This window comes from Battus philenor, unplaced genomic scaffold (assembly GCF_028537555.1).
Source record: "Battus philenor isolate CCGP_79_NKW_IND1 unplaced genomic scaffold, ilBatPhil1.0.hap1 SCAF_24, whole genome shotgun sequence".
Taxonomy (NCBI): Eukaryota; Metazoa; Arthropoda; class Insecta; order Lepidoptera; family Papilionidae; genus Battus; species Battus philenor.
The window spans coordinates 10,679,058-10,696,428 of record NW_027181687.1 but is presented as its reverse complement, the minus strand read 5'-3'; the positions used below and the strand labels follow the sequence as shown (position 1 = coordinate 10,696,428).

The 17,371-nt window shown below is 34.5% G+C and overlaps 2 protein-coding genes across 2 annotated transcripts in view; one reads left to right on the top strand and one right to left on the bottom strand.

Moving 5' to 3' along the window:
• Positions 1-17,371, top strand: part of LOC137924533 (protein madd-4-like) — a 187,099-nt gene that overhangs the window by 147,138 nt on the left and 22,590 nt on the right. Inside the window, exons 10-17 of the mRNA XM_068767922.1 lie at positions 4,778-4,930; positions 6,504-6,628; positions 6,927-6,968; positions 7,949-8,191; positions 11,946-12,066; positions 12,377-12,498; positions 14,725-14,806; positions 15,777-15,944. Coding sequence (XP_068624023.1) covers positions 4,778-4,930; positions 6,504-6,628; positions 6,927-6,968; positions 7,949-8,191; positions 11,946-12,066; positions 12,377-12,498; positions 14,725-14,806; positions 15,777-15,944 — 1,056 coding nt within the window. The remainder of the gene's footprint in view (positions 1-4,777; positions 4,931-6,503; positions 6,629-6,926; positions 6,969-7,948; positions 8,192-11,945; positions 12,067-12,376; positions 12,499-14,724; positions 14,807-15,776; positions 15,945-17,371) is intronic.
• LOC137924462 (uncharacterized) lies at positions 8,963-10,811 on the bottom strand. The gene is made up of 2 exons (XM_068767848.1): positions 10,041-10,811; positions 8,963-9,418 (listed from the first exon to the last, which is right to left on the bottom strand). The coding sequence occupies exons 1-2, from the start codon at positions 10,809-10,811 to the stop codon at positions 8,963-8,965; spliced, it is 1,227 nt and encodes a 408-aa protein (XP_068623949.1).

The window sequence follows — 17,371 nt, the reverse complement described above, 5'->3', positions numbered from 1 at the left end:
GCTTTGCTTCAATATACGTATGTAGTCGTTTATTTATGTATCTTTAATCATTGTTTAGTTAAACAAAACTAAGTTTATAGAGATGTTCTATATCCGAAATGAAATTACACGAGCGTACATTTATCGCTTAGAGCAGAGTTCCCCAAACTTTTTTGTGTCGTAGACCCCTTGCCATGTTTTGCCGTGTTGGGTAGACTCCCTACTTACCTGATATTGACTTCCTGTAAATTTCTAACTGTATTGAAGTTTTGTGTTAAAAACTTAATGTAAAAACACATGTTAATTTATACATTTATTAATTGAATTTAAAATTAAAACTACTCAAAGTAAAATTTTGTATCTGTTATGTATAATATACGTAACAAACCACAAAGCGAATACCAACATCCTACAACTTACACAATTTAATAAACATATATAATATTTTTTTTAATTCATAGGTACTTTTATAAATAATGTTAATGTTTTGATATTATAAGATAGTATGATGTAAGTAAATAGGTACTATCAGTGTATGTGTTGAGATCCACTATCGTGGACCTTCATTTTTCACCATTGTCATTTCATAGACTCCCAAATTTTTTTCGACGTAGACTCCTTTCAGGTTGTCATAGACCCCTAGGGGTCGATATAGACCACTTTAGGAATCACTGGCTTAGAGAAATGGTCAAGGAGTACACCGTGTAGCTGGTAGAACAGCCAGGTACTCGTATCGTTTGAAAAAATTGGTGTTATTTGAACTTTGACAATACATTTATTAAAAAAAAAAGAATTAACAATCGAAGTGTAATGAGAGCACACACTGCCCGACTCAAGTAAGTCCAATGGGACGTTTGAAACAATGGCGATACATAGGAAAAGTAAGAGAAGTGAAGTTAAACGCGGAACGCGCATAGCTGCCGATACATGGCGCTAGGTCCAACAAACCTTTGATTGATTTGAACTTCTGCTACGCGCACCTTCCTAAACAAGCCTACGAAACTGAGGCGGCTTAACCCATAGTGCAGGGTGTGCAATGCACACGGCTCCCCGAGGCAGCTAAGAGCATCGTCTTGGAATCTATCGCGGTTCGCCGCTTAGTTTCACAACAGAGATGTGCTACAGGCATTAAAAAAATGAGTGTTACTTGCCGTCATAAGAAGAAAGGCGGTAACTAATACCACACTGTAAGCTACATTTAATTAAAAAATAGCTTGTTGAAATATGAAAAAAAACTTTCTTGTTGCAAAGTTAATAGTTATAGCCGGGGGCCAACCAAGAGGGGGCGCCAAGGTTTCATTGCACACGGGCATTACACAAGCTAGAGCCGCCTCTGCTACGAAGTATACTCGTATATAGGTGTGTATATCATGATATGTGATATTTATCATTAGTTTAGTAACAGATGACATAAGAAGAATTGTTAACAAAAATAGCTTTTGAATAACTATAACTAGCTTAGTCACGCGAATGCTACCAGCAATTTCTCATGAATACTATTCCATTTGAGAAGATTGCATGATACTTAACAAGCAAGCGAAGTTGTTTAAATGAATGCCTCTTTGCTAGTAAACGTATGAAAGCGCCTATGGTTTTTATGTTAACAAAACATCTACTTGCATTTTTGCCCAACAAAGTTTTGCAGGCGCTTAACATTGTTTTCTAACTCTGTAAAAGCTAAACTTTTGAATGCAATTTTTAACGTATTTCGGTTGTTGATTTTAATAATTTTTAACACTTACTGTCTCTAATTTTTCGCGGAAAACAACTGTACCTATGAATTTGTATTTGCGAAATATCCAGTGTGTTTCGGCACTCAGTCACAGGCGGAATGGAGATGTTGAACAGTTATTCGACCTGTCATAGAGAATAACCAATCATAGGTGTCCATTGCTCGCTGTGTGAGTAATGGCTGAGATGCTACGATTCTGCGCTGTAGGTATAGGAAGCAATGGTTCATTAACGCGACAGATGTGTTGGTGTTTTTGGTGTGTTTTGTGCGTCGGATTTACACCGAATAATTCTCCCATTTACTTTATTCAAGACATCCGTACACGGCTGTAATTCCTTCCACCCGCACTAAGCGTTTTGCTAATACTTTTATAGTCAACAGCCAAGGAGCGGAACAACCAACTGGCATCATTGTTTTCTGAAAAATATAAAATATACTTATAACACAAGAGTGAATGAGTTTCTTCTGGGTAAGCATGTACCATCTTAAGCCTCGTTATCGCTTAAGATCAGGCGTGATAGAGGTCAAATGCTTCTCTTATAAATCTTCTGCGCGTGTCGATCCGTGGTCTCCACTCCTGAAGCTTCATGCCATAGCGACTATAAGTTATTTGCGCTATGTGACCTACCAACTTCTACTTCAACTTGCTAATTTGGTAGACTATGTCAGTTGCTTCCGTTCGCCTACAAATCTCAATTTCAATTCAATCTCGAAGGGAAATCCCCCAGGATTACCATTTACATGGCTCCTTGACCTACTCCCATAATACCATTATTGCAATTGATATCTTTGTTACTGGCCGGCACTGCGCTAAGCATAAGCAAAGAACCGCCCTCGCGCCCTGTACCTTAAGTGGTTTTACCCAGCGTGCATAGGCCGAACCCCAGCCCGTATCTCGTGTCTTAAGAGAGACAGAAATAACCAGATGGCGATCTCTCCCATCAGCGCCCAGGATACGCCAATATGAAAGCAGAGACCCGGGTACCGTGTCCATATGCACTTTCTCTGAGACACAGGACTTCGTAACATATATAGTTAGTTTGTATTAGTTAAGTTTAGTTTGACTGTAAACCAGTTTTAATAGTTAGTGGATGTATAAATGAATTTGTTTGTATTTATTGTTAATAAAGAAGTTTATTTATCGACGGTACATCGCTTGTGAAGCCTATGGCAGTAGACGGGGCGTGGGTAGATAAGTAGAGTAGAGTAGGAGAAGTAGAACGCTACAGTAAAACATATTAAATATGAAAGCCTCTCTGGAGTACAGCCTGAGACGCAATAATTTCTATTAATTAGTATCTATTATCAAGAAACAATAATGTACTACAGGAGAAGCAATTTACACAGTAGGTTAAATTTGTAGCAATTTCATTATTCCGATTCGCGGTAGTGAATGCAATTCTTACACTTCTATTCATGGAATACTTTCTTTAAAATTCTAGCGACGGTGCTAAAAGCATTGGTAGGTACGAATACAGGCTACGTGGTTGGGGGAGAGCTATATACACTTTACATTATTAAAAAGATAACAAATAATATTTATTTCAAATAATGTTATAAAAAAATATTGTTTCTTTTTAAATATGGTCATTTTATTTATTAAAAACTAATATATCATTGCCTTCTCTTTAACAAAATTACAAAACGACACTCAGTTTGTTGCTAGTCGTTTTCACTAGATGGCGATAATTATGACCTATTTTTATATAACACACTTTATTTTTATTTTATAATTAAAGTTAAAACCATTATTTTTGGAAAAAAAATCATTTTTTTTCGCTAATATACTTTGCAAAAGCGTTTTTAAAGTGACGGTCAAAAACGACGTCGTCATCATTTGAGCCCATAGACAAATAAATATCTATGGGGGATTTACCATAATCGCCACTATTGGCAGGCGAATTGGCGATCGCAGTGTGGTATTATGGTACACAGAGGACGCTACTACCCATCATCTGGAAACTTGTTTATGGGCAGTACATATCATATATATCATACATAATTAATGCACAAAGTTTAATTTATATAAAATCATGTCCCCGGAATTGAATACGTGACCTATGTTTATTCTTACATTGTTCTATTCAAAATCAAACATTAAAACACAAAACTGCTGGAATACTTGGGAGATTTTTTATTTTAAATTACACAGTAGTAAGGGTACTATTTTCTAATTGCAGTAAGAGAAAAAGAAGTTCATAAGCCAGTTTCTTTTTGTACTAACCCTGTTTTGTTCTACAGCGTTATGTATAATAAAGTATACCTAACAATGATAGTACCTTGTATTTCAATATAGCAATTTCTATTCATCATCATTATAATTTCAGCAGTAAAACATCCAGTGCTGAATATAGGACTCCCCTACAGATTCCCAAGAGGTTTCATCCAAAATGGAGACCTTAATAAGATCTCTATTCGAAAGCCTTCAGGCTCTGAACCTCTGTTCTACACGGTATATGATCTGTCCATTCTCCATTTCTACTTGGAAATCCGCTGGCCTTCCTCAATTATTTTTATTACTCTACCGTCAATATAGTCTCTTATTTTTGGTCTTGTGACGTCCAATGCTGAACTATACTCCGTCAATGATTTCTGTCTTTGCCAGCCCATCGTCTTTATTCAAGACCATCACATACAGCATACGCTATATTTAGTATTGGCACTGCAGTTGCCGATATGGCCATTTTCACCGACGGCAGTCGAATTCAATAAAAGGTAGGTACGGCCTTCTTCTTCACGCAAGGCGCCGCAAGGCTTTACTGTAGGTAGATCTAGTTAGACAACTTTTGCACTGTATACCAGGCAGAGTTGCTGAATTTAGGAGCGACAGCGTACGCGGCCAAAAGGTCGGAACATTCGTACGCTGTGACAATCGTGGCCCGCCTTCGTGATAGTCTCAAGGTCTGACTCCCTCCACCCCAAAGATGCCACCAGCTGGCCAATAACGCAGACCTCAAGAGTAAAACGGCTATGTAACCTGCCACTTCGACCTGCGAATCTGCTAGACTAAATCGTTTACTTGACCTTGGTCTCTTCCATCAGACTTAATTATATAAAACATTACAGTGTTCAGTATCGTGCGGCGAAGGTGTCCAGGTTCGTGGTGTTGAGTGTACTCCGGCTGGAGGTGGATGCGATCCAGCTACACGCCCTGACATCTCCAGACCCTGTTCTACTGGGATTAACTGTCCAGCATATAGAGAAGCTGACGAGTCGGATGTGAGTAGTAAAGCAAATTATTTTTTCTTAATTATCTATGGAATGGAAAAAGGGCGTGAATAAAATATTCTTATTAAAATAAAAAGGTTTATGTTGATGTATAGAAAATCCTTTGTATATTTTATTCTTCTTCTTGAAGTGCCTCTCCAACTAGTGGAGGTTGGCTATCAGCTTCCTGCTCTCTTCCTTATTTTTGGTTCTGCGTAATAGCTCAGCAGCGCTGGCGATTCCGGTCCACTCTCTAATGTTACGAAGCCACGACTTCTTTCTCCTACCAACCTTCCTTTTACCTTTACTTAATATATATTTTATATACTTTATTTATTATTGCTATTAATTAGTTATATGTTTCTATGTATTTTTTTACTTTATTACATAACAATAAAAAAATAAACTTTATATGAAAGATTATATATAAATTAGATAAGTTAAAATATATTTTTATTAATATGAATATAATGGTTCTATTTATAATACAATAAAGTATAATTTATCAATACTAAATAAATTTAAAATGAGATTATTAAAAACAATAGAGCTTTGTATACTTACGTTGTATTTTTGTGTGTAATGATCGGAGGACAGAAAGGGATCTTGAAAATAAAAACCACATAGTGCTACAATAAAAAAAAATATTTTTTGAAAAGATCACTTAGGAGTCATCTTAACTAAGACTGATCAGATTGAATTTATGTCTTAGCTATAATTTGTTACGAACAGAAAGACGAAGACATTTAAAGAATCCATTGGACTTTGTTCTAACAAATAATCACTTCGTATGTATTATTTTTAACAATTAGTACTTATATCAGTACAGTATAAAGACAACATTTAGATACCTAATAGATTCAGACGTTACCTTGCGGAAGTCCATCCTAACTAAGAAAGGGACAAATATATAGCTACTTCCGCTATGCAGCAGTAGTCGTGCAATAAAGTGCAACGCCCGCCAGCCCGCTGATAAATGCGCGTGCGGTAAACAATGTGAAACAACTACCACCGGATACCACTCTGTGTTTGGCTCTAATCGGTGTAACATAACTCCTGGAGATGCCCCGTGGATGGGTGAAAAACGTGTTGAGTGGTTAGGCGGTGGCGGTTGTGTGATTCGCATTGTTTGCCGCATACGCATTTATTGCACGACTACCACTGCATGTGCGAAAGTGGCTAAATATTGGGCCTTTTCTTACTTAGGATGGACTTCCGCGAGGTAACGCCTGATTCCATTAAACAACTACCACCGTTAATCTACTCTACACGTGTTTAACCCTTCCACGGGGCATCCTCAGGAGATGTTAGACCGACCAGTAACAAACACCGAGTGAGCCACATAGGGCTGGCGGGCGGTGCACTTTATTGCACGACTACTGCTGCATAGCGGAAGTAGCTATATATTAGTCATTTTGTTAACATTTAGATACAGTATGAGATTACACATGATATCAGATATTTACGATCTAGTAAGTTGACTGATTTAATTCAATGAGGTTTTATATTAAAATAATCGAACAAGAAATTTTGAATTAAAAATTGTTTAAGAATAAGTGAAAAAAAAATCAATCTAATGTTTTAGGATGACATAGAAGATTTACTCCCCGGAGTCGTGTATCACACTCAACCCCTCATCCAACCGTATCCGCCGCCCCAAGCGAAAGCCGAAAGATTAATAGGCGAGCCCGATGTGCCTATCGAAGCTACGTAAGTATTAAATAAATCTTAACTTTCCGTTTTAATGCATTGATTTATATTATATTTACGGAAGATATTAACTGTCACAAAGAAAATACAAATAAATTTTTAAATGAAAAATTTTGTATAAATTTTGTCTATAATTTTTAAAAGGATATAAAAGATTTTATTGTTTTTTTGATTAGTTATCTGCATGGATTTTCGATACCGCCTTCCACAATAATTAAAGTGAAGTCAATCTATTTAATATATACTAACCTTACTTATTTGAAAAGAGCTCAGAATATTTTGTTGTTGTTTCTTTCAGCAATTACAAAATATTCTTTGCGTGTGGCTGGTTATATGTAAGGTATTGTACCTAATACTGCAAGTTCTAAAGGTTTCACTTTTGAATTCAGAATAACATCACACATTTAATAACGTCTTTACCCTTCCATCCAACACTACTCCGACATCCAATTATCCATATATTTATTTAATAATAGATTTATTAGATTTCAATTTTTTAATAATTCAAAAGGTATGTCTATGATATCTTATTAACACACCTTTTGAATTTATACAACGAGTATTAAATATATACAGAGCATAAAATTTACAAATATGTCTAGAAAATAGATGATCCACGAAATAGAATTTTTGATATATTAAAAATCACACAGTTTAACATTTTAAATACATATATCAGCACTATATACCTATACCACAAACTTCGATATCATTTGCCTGTCATAGATCATTGCTTTCTACAACTTTACAGTATACAAACTTATCTTATTTCTACTCTATGCACTGCACAGTATATTTCCTTGCACTCTATTTATCACTGTCTGCACATCTTGTGTTTATTTTTAACTATATTCTTTGCTTCGTTACACTTTTCCGATACAGTATTGGACATTTCTGGCACGGACAGAGACATGGCAACATTTCTTTCGAAAGTTAAATTCACGATGGTGTTTTGTAGAAGTTATTGTGAAAGCCATCAAACAGGTTACGTCTTCAACTATATAATTGACGAACATACAGACACACTGGTGCATATACTTCTACATAAACCAGCCAGAACTGATGAGGTATCTTTAATAGATCGACAAATACATCCCGAGCACCCCGCATGTGTTACGAAATCATGTGTGAATCTTCCATAGAAATGATTAGTCTCGTGCTATGATATTGAAATAGAAACTTTTCTACATATTATTTTATATCGTTACCAATTAATGTACACATTCCAATTATGAAATTGTTTTTTTTTAAATAGATTTTTTTATTTCCAGTCAATAGGTGTTTTAATTGTAGTAAATACAGCATGGTTATTATTTGTAGTTACATCAAGGATGATGACTGGGGTCCGTGCAGCACTACATGTGGTGAAGGTTGGAGAAAGAAGGAAGTACATTGCAAGATTTTTTTAGAATTCAGCAGAACCATTGCTAAACTGCCAGATAGTAAATGTATGGGTCCTAAACCAACCGAAGAGACGGAAAGATGTGTTATGGAGCCGTGTTCCATGGCATATGGAACATCTTTTGGAGACTCTAGTATACCTTCGTATGGCGGTGGTGATAGGTAAGTCTACTACTATTTGTTTTAGTTTAAAACTTTTGTTTATCAAAAACTAGTAATTAAAAATGAATCAATATTGTGATATCAAAATTTACGTACAATTTAAACTGTGATCTAAGAGCAGAAATGATGGAACGAAGGTGATGAAAGGTGGTTGATATGAAAGCAATAGAAAGACAGATATTGTGAATAATGAAAGGAGTACACGAAGGAATTTGTGAAGAATAGTAAGAAAATAAGAAAAAAAATATTAACTGAAAAAAATATTTTCTCGAAAATGTAGCGTCTCTGTCTCACATATGCTAGAAAGAAAGGGAGATCCTAAAAACAGGCGCCATATCATAAAAAAACTATTAGCTGTAAAAAAATCTGTTAACTATCATCATCATTTTAGCTACAAGATGTCCACGTGTGCCTCTCCCATATGGTTCCGATTCCTAGTTATCCAAAAAATTTCCGGTTGGAACCGTTCTATATTCAGGGTCTTCCAACGATCTTATCTATGACGTCTGTTCATCTTGTGGATGGACATCCTTCGTACTCTGCGTTTGACGGTTTGTGATCTCCAAAACCCCAAGAACCCAGCGGCCATCTGTTAACTATTTAAATTGGAATATCTCAATAAAAAGCGATGGCTAAACATATCTATGATTTTCTCATGAAATAATTCATCAATGACTTGAATTAAATGTATAACTATTTTAAATATTATTGATAATTTAAATTTGTTGCATGTTGATTAATTTTAAAGTCTGTGTCAATAAAACTATTTACTTATTTCACAGTTTTTAATAAATCAAAAATTGCATCTATCGTTCCATTGACTTTTGCTTCCTGTACAACATCATTCACACGTACTTTCAACATTTCATCATCGTATTTATTTTCTACATTACTATCAATTTCCAAATCGACTTCATTTGATGTATCTTTATCAATATCAGTCGTTGTAACTATTCTTAATTCGACCAGTGCCATTAGAAAACCGTAAGGTAACATATCTTTCACGTCTGCTTCTAACGTTTCTTGTGGGTAAACAGTACTCGTGTCTATATCATTTAATTTTAGGAACGAACTAAAACTATCGAAGTATGCCGATAAAAATGTTTGCATATATAGAGATCGGAATTTTGAATCTGTTGAGAGATATAAAAAGTAAACAATGTCTGTAGCTGGGTTGCAGTAACGCATTGCTTGAAAATCCAATAAACAGATATCAGTTTTGTTTTCCTGAAAAAAGGAAAGTATAAAATTAATTTCTAAACACAGACATACAAATGTTTTTGTTCGCATATAACACTAGATATCATTTACTACATACTGTTCATTAAATATATTTATGTATTTTTTTATTGGTAGAACTTATGATACATATAATAAGCAGCATAATGCCGATAAGGTTCTGAAGTGAGGACCATAAACCGGCAAGCGCTACAGATTACCTGTGGACAGACCACCTTGACCATATTCATCAAAAAGATTTCCAATATAGTCACCAACAAACTATGACTATAGGGTAAAACATATCCAGCTGTGGACGTCTTTGGTCTGAAATAAAAGTGATGACGAATGCAGAAATTTGTTCAGTTTATCATTTTCACCGTCACATCATTATAAAGATCGCCACGATGGCCAGTCTTGCACTGCCCGTATCCAGCTACTCCTTTGTAACTTTAATTACGTCATTGGTTCAACTAGTGAGGGACCTACCCACGCTGCATGAAGCGATTCGTGGTCTAAATTTAGTTATGAATAAATAATAATAAATTGCAAATTGATTTGATAAGCTTTTATATTTTTAAATTAGATCGTAATTAATACTTACATTTTGTTTGAAAAGCAAATTGTTTACCCAACAATCTCCATGGCAAAGTACATTAAATTTTCTAGGAGAAGTAAATATTCTTAGAATATCTATTAGTTTTACTTTTACACAGTCCAGTTTACTCTTCGTTTCTACATCAGTTATTAAATTTATCGAGTTTTCCAATGAGTCATTGAAATAATCTCTAAGTTTGCTTTTATTAAGAAATGATTCTTGAAAAATAAGATCATTGAATTCATTTTTGAGGTTCTTGAAATTTTCTGGATCATCGTATTCAAAGACTATTGATAGAGCATGAAATTTCGCAAGTTCTGCTAATATTGTACAAACTTGCTTCTGATCTAAATTTATTAGTTTATTCAATTTATTGTCACATTCATAACCAACTGATACAAGATCATCTAATATTATTACTTCTTTACCTTTTGTGGCATCTGTTAGGATACAGTTAGGTAAAATGACTTTATCGTCGCCCAGTTTAGTTTGTAGAGTCTGATATTTCGAAATAACTTCAACATAAGCCTTCACTTCTCTTTTGTGAAGTTCGTGAAATAATTCTTGTCTTGTAGTATTCACAAGAGTTTTAACAATCACACTCGTTTTTTTATCACTGTCATTAGTATCAACAATTGTCACTCTAAACACATTTGCGATAAAATTCTCACATTTACCACATGCTAATTCAACGTGATATGTAAAATCTTTTATTTCATACATACGAGCTACATTCTCAATGCAACTATGAAGTTCGACACAGTTAAATTCGTCTGGTTCACTAATGTTCACTTCTAAAGACATTTTATGATTTTATGATTCCATTGAAATGTCTGATATAAAGATATACGTGTGACAAATAAAGATAAACGTTATCAGACGCGTAAACGGAAGTGTCAACTATGCAATGTTACTTCATATAATTATGTTTAAGATATTACTGCGTACATTTGTTATCTATACACAAATCGGCACAAGCAAGGGAACTCAATAAAAACTATTTTTTTCTACTTATTTTATGCAAAATAATTACCTTCACTCAAATTACTACAAATATTAATTAATTTTCGAAAAGTTACGCTAAAATAATGAAAAAACAGCGATTCATGATTTTTTTCTCTTCGGTTATTACCGCACAGACACTGGCGCACAACCTGATACCAATATGGAGTAAGGATGAGGAAGTGTTCGCACGAACCGATATATTAACTAAACATTGTTAGAGCAATTGTTTAGTTAAATTTTAAGTTAGGAAATACTTTAAGAAGAGACCAGAATAACTTAATTTAGTAAAAACTGACATACAAAAACGTGAGCAAAAAAAATCGGAAATATTAAACGTAAATGTAAAACAAAAGCACGGACGCTAATGTCTGTGTAATATAGGTCCAAATAATAATAAAAAATAAACTTTGCAACCTAATTAACTTTTCAAAAGGTGAGTTTATGTCATCTGTTGTTCTCTGTTGTCGATAGCAAACCATTTGGTTAAGATAAAACCAATAAATTTCAAATGCCGTCAAATCACTATTAGATGTAATAAGACTTCCTTTGCTAAACATAGGCTTCCCTTATATATTTCCAATAGAACAGACTGTAAAAGATTCATATTCCGCATTTTCGATTGACTTTAACAAGATCGTCTGCACTCCTTTTAAACATCCTTCGCAAGGCTTATCACATATTCATAGTAAGAAAAGGACTAATATATAGCTACTACCGCTATGTAGCAGTAGTCGTGCAATAAAGTGCACCGCCCGCCAGCCCGCTGATAAATACGCATGCGGTAAACAATGCGAAACACAACTACCACTGTTAATCTACTCTACACGTGTTTCACCCCTCCACGGGGCATCCTCTGGAGTAATGTTACGCCGATTAGTGCCAAACACAGAGTCTAATAAAAATATTCAATTATCGTTTTATATCCTTTACCAGATCTTTGGTATTTGGAACATCGAGTAACATACGAGTGGCACCTGGATCACCTGGAAAGTCGTATTCTTGGAAGGAAAAAGGATACACAAGTTGCAGCGCATCCTGTTTAAGCGGCGTTCAGGTAAGATTGCATACTTATATTACTGTATATATATATATATATATATATATATATATATATATGTAGTAAGCTACCACCGGCTCGGAATGCTGATCTGTTGAAAAGATTCGTCCAAAAACAGTTGTTCTTTTTAATGATTTTCTATGTTATGTATACATTATAATATCAACCATATAATTGAGTCAAAAAACTAAGTTTTACACATTTTGACTAACTAAAAAATCCTTGAATATAACTATAATATTAGAGATAACCTTCTGGAATATTCCAATCGATCGTTCTTTATTCAACTGTGTATTCATTTCGTTAGGAGCTGATAATCCAGTGCGTGAGAGACGAGGACGGAAAAAATGCGTCCCCGTACATGTGCGATCCTCTCACAAAGCCTGAAAACCGCGTACGAACCTGCAACGACCATCCTTGCCCGCCCAGGTTTGTTATATTTCATTCATTCATATCGGACGATAGAGGTTTAATGCGATGCACAAGCCTCTTTTAGATCGCATTGAAGCCAGTCTTGCGAGGCCCATATCAAGTGTTACTTAACTAAACATTGTCATTGGCCCACCTAGTGGGACACGTGCCCACGCCGCATAACCACGGTTTTTTTATACATATGTGACTTTTGAAATAAAAATTTAAAAATAGCTCGACTACTAGAAGATTGAATGTATTTTTTTTATTAATTCTAATTTATATAACGCAGACAGATGGGAGAGGGTTGCCGCCACTTGATACGGATCTTTCTTCTCCCAGCTGCGAGGCACGACATCGTTTTATAATTTTTTACAATTTTTCTTACGCAATTATCTCTTATGGGTACATATAGCTAAAATTGATACATTTTAACAATACAATTTGGGATACTCAATTACATATTAGTTGCTACATTATTTTATTTCAAGTCGCTGCCCAAGCGCTACAGACCGTTAAATGACTTGAGATTTAAGACAATGTGTCGGGCCAACTAGAGAAGGTCCGGTAAGCTGAACGAAGGTATATTAAGGTTTTCACAAAAGGTGACGTGGTTACGTCTTTTGGATTCGAATGGGGAGCAGTGTCTGAGTAAGTGATCAAAAGTCTGTACTGTGGAGTCGTCACATGGGCAAGTCTCATTATCGATTATTTTAAAACGGTGCAGGTACTGCTTGCAGTACCCGTGCCCGCTTAGTAGTTGTGTGAGATGGAAAGATGTCTTGATGAGTTTTCGCAGTTTGTTTATGTCGGTGAGTTCCGAAAGGAGTCCTATGGTATGTCGACCCTGAGCCGAACTCTCGTATCTAGCCTGCAAGATTGAAAGTAATAGTCCGTAGTCCATAGACATAGTCCAATGGTTTTGCAAGTAGAAGTGGTAGTGGTTAGGTTATATAACAGAACAGATAGCCCCTGAGCTATAAACCTTTTTTATGTGTAGTCCAAAGTACATATGACCTTGATAAGTTTGTTGGAAACTGCAAAACGGTCGGCTGATATAGGCCCCCTCCAACTAGCCTCTTTCTCTATCTTTTGACCGGTCTTCCATTGCTGCCCAAATGGAAATTGCAAATTTTTGCCTGCCTTTTTGCGTGCTATCCTAAGACTTTTTTAAGTTAACAAAGCTCGAGAGCTTTCGAGTGACTTCTATTTTACCGGATTGGAAAGCTGCTGAGCTTTTATCGCTTTGTTAAACCGTGAAGTAACTATACGCAAGGGCCCCCATAAGGCGACATTAAGGCTCCAGCGCATCTGTTGCCATGTAATCTGCCCACTGCAACTTCTACTTATAAATCCGATGAACTTTATCAGTTACTTTCGTTCTACGCTTAAAGCCTCAGATTTCATTTTGGTATTATAAAAAACCTGTTCTATAATAATAACAACAAAATATAAAACCGCAAGTTTCTTTTCGGCACGATACATTAAAAAATAAACTACTTAAGAGCTGGTATATATATACTACTGTAATTTAAAACACTCAGGTATAAGGAAAGCAGGTATTATTTTTCCTAGGTCGTTAGCACTGCCTATAACATTTACTAAGCGTAAGTTTTTTAAAAAGTGGGAATATCATTCAGCTTAGACAAAACTATTTTGAAGGATGTTTTACGTCTCAAATGCGTCAAGTTGGTGTCAAAATCGTTCAGTGTTTTTGGAAAAAAAGTATCGAAAACTCTCATATCGTTCGTGCGGCTTATGGCTATTCATCAAACTTAAAAATCTAATGCGGGGACTCCGTTTTGTCACGATTGGGGAAATAAAAAATGAATCAAAGGTCTTGAAGGCTTTACCGGGGAAATACTACTTCGACTGTTACGAGGACTGGAAATAGCCTTCGAAAAAGTGCGTTTTATCATCGGACGAGAATAAAATTGTTTTGGAAAAATAAATATTTTTTTTATTTTATTAACAAATTTATCTTACTTTCTGATCACAGTATTATATAAGTTTTATTTACAAAATACATCAATTTAAAATGATTCCTCCACATAAATCATTCTGTGAAACAGACGGTGTAAAAATATCAATATAAATATTAAAAATATTATTATAACGGGCTCTTTTGAAACAGTACTAAACATATTTCGAAGATTAAACGAAATTACATAACTAAAAACCCACTAAAGAAACGACTCCAATACTTTTCAGTGCAAAAATGTAATACATTGAATTTATTTACAGGTGGAACTACACGGAGTTCTCTCAATGCACCAAGTCGTGCGGCATTGGAATACAAACTCGAGAAGTGACGTGTATTCACGAGGTATGTAGTTGTTTATAGTACAAGTCTTTATTTAACCTTACTATTTAAATCAAAAGATTCTTTCTTCCCAATTTAGCAAATATGACAATTGTTTTCTTGCGAGTATTTATAAATATTTCTTTTTATGTAGAAATCTAATTTTCGAAAATTGTTACGTAATGATAGATTTAATTAGGCATTCTGTGACAGTCATCACTATGATAAGGTTGTTTGTTGACATAAATAGAAAAAGAAATAGATAAAATGAATAACTCTATTTTAAAATACGCAAACTTACAGAAATGTATATATAATTTACACCATATAATTTATGGGTTTATTGCATTTTAAAAGAAAAAGCACAAATCTTTAAAGATAAATAAAATTTCAGTGTGTGTTTGTAATATTAAAATATCCTCTTTTTACTTCACGCATACATATACGGTAAACATATCAAAATTAATTTTTTTTTTAATTTTTGTCTGTCTGTCTGTATATCCGGCTAATCTCTGAAACGGCTGGACCGATTTTGACCTGACTTATACTGGCATGTAGCTGATGTAATAAAAAGTAACTTAGGCTACTTAAGAAAAATTCTTAAACGATTTAAAAAACTAAATAATTTTTTGTCAAATTCCATGCGGACGCCGTCGCAGGCATAGCTAGTTTAACATATTTCACAGTGATCATTTTACTTATTAATGTGAAGAATTAAATAAGTTCATCATGAGATATATAAATAGTGATCGAAATGAACTAAAAAATGCACAGTTTTTAAATCGATATCTCCTCTGAAATTTTCTAAATTTCAGTGTAATTTTATTTTTTTTCTATAAGAACCTTTATACAGCAAGGACATGTGTCCGTACAAGTTTTAGACTACCAGAGGATACTGCCCTGTCGCATTTAAATAGAAAAAAAAATAATTCTTATCAAACATACTGTATTGTATATAAATGATTACTCTTTGGTGATTAAAATCCTTGTGCAGGTGACTCGTGGTGGTACGAACACAGTGGTGGTTCCAAACAGCATGTGCCCGCAGCCACCACCACCGGATCGTCAGTACTGCAACGTGCTGGATTGCCCCGTGAGATGGCACACCGGGGAGTGGTCCAAGTGTTCCAAGACCTGCGGTGGAGGAATGAAGCAAAGAGAGGTACTTTGATAAAAAAAAAGGTTTCGTAGTTTCTTATTGGTAATCGATGATCAAGCTTTTAAAAATAAAAAAAAATTATTTAAATTCAGTGTTTGTTACAAGTACAGGTACGTGTGAACTTCAAGAATCGAACCTGAAACTGATATAACCCATGGTGATGATTTTTATAATTTGAACCATAAGATTTCAACTGCTGGGTATAGATCTCCCTCAGAAATTTGCAAAAGGACCAGCGAACCGAAATTAATTTGAAATAAGTGTTACTATGCTATTGATAAACAAATAATTGAAAGTAGAACACCAAACAAACTCTTATAATACAAAGTTATAACCTGAAAGATAAGAAAGAAAGGTATTAAAAACAAAGCATCAAAATTAAGAGAGAAATACACTTTACGATAAATACAGTCTATAAACATTTAGATTAAATATGGAAACGTAATACAATTATGTTTTAACTTCATTCAATAGATATTATTTTTTGTTTACTTTTATTTATTTTAAATACTTCACTATATTCCATAAAAATTTAACTCTGAAATCTAATAGGCTTTTAACGTCGTACAACATAGCCTTGCTAGTTTCACTGCCACCGATGCCTTAAAGCAGAGTTCCTCAAACTTTTTTGTGTCGTAGACCCCTTGCCATATTTTTCCTTGTTGGGTAGACCCCCTACTTACCTGATATTGATTTCCTGTAAATTTCTAACTGTAGTGAAGTTTAGTGTTAAAAACTTAATTTATACATTTATTGATTGAATTTAAATTAAAACTACTCAAAATAAAATTTTGTATCAGTTATGTAAAATATACGTAACATTAAATAAACAATTTTTTTACTTCATAGGTACTTTTATAAAATATAAATAATGTAAATGTTTTGATATTATAAGATAGTATGATGTAAGTAAATAGGTACTATCAGTGTATGTGTTGAGATCCACTATCGTGGACCCCCGACTTCATTTCATAGACCCCCAAATTTTTTTTTCGCTGATGTAGACCCCTTGCAGGTTATCATAGACCCCTAGGGGTCGGTATAGACCACTTTGGGAATCACTGCCTTAAATAATCTGAAGGCTGTGTCTTCAATACAAACTGGAGAAATTTGATGAAATGCTTCTTATGTACGATGACACTGTTCACCTTTGAATATTCAGAATAATACATATATATATATATATATATATATATATATATGCATCTATTTTTATATATATTTATATATAGTTGCATGAAATATATATATATATTTCATGCAACTGAAGGAATGTATCATTATCATGATTTCAGCGACATCCCCACGCTAAACACTGGCCTCCCCCAAAAGTTTGAAAGACCAGTAGGAGGACAACATTCAGCTACTTCCGAAGACCAAAACAAGAACCTCTGTCTACCTCTTGGGATATATACCAATAGAATTCTTTT

Bases quoted from the DNA above. Each gene is read 5' to 3' on its own strand.
- LOC137924462 (XM_068767848.1), bottom strand. From the start codon at position 10,811: ATGTCTTTAGAAGTGAACATTAGTGAACCAGACGAATTTAACTGTGTC. The intron at 9,419-10,040 runs GTAAACAATTTG...TCCTTTTTTCAG, and splicing joins TTTGCCATGGAGATTGTTGG to GAAAACAAAACTGATATCTG.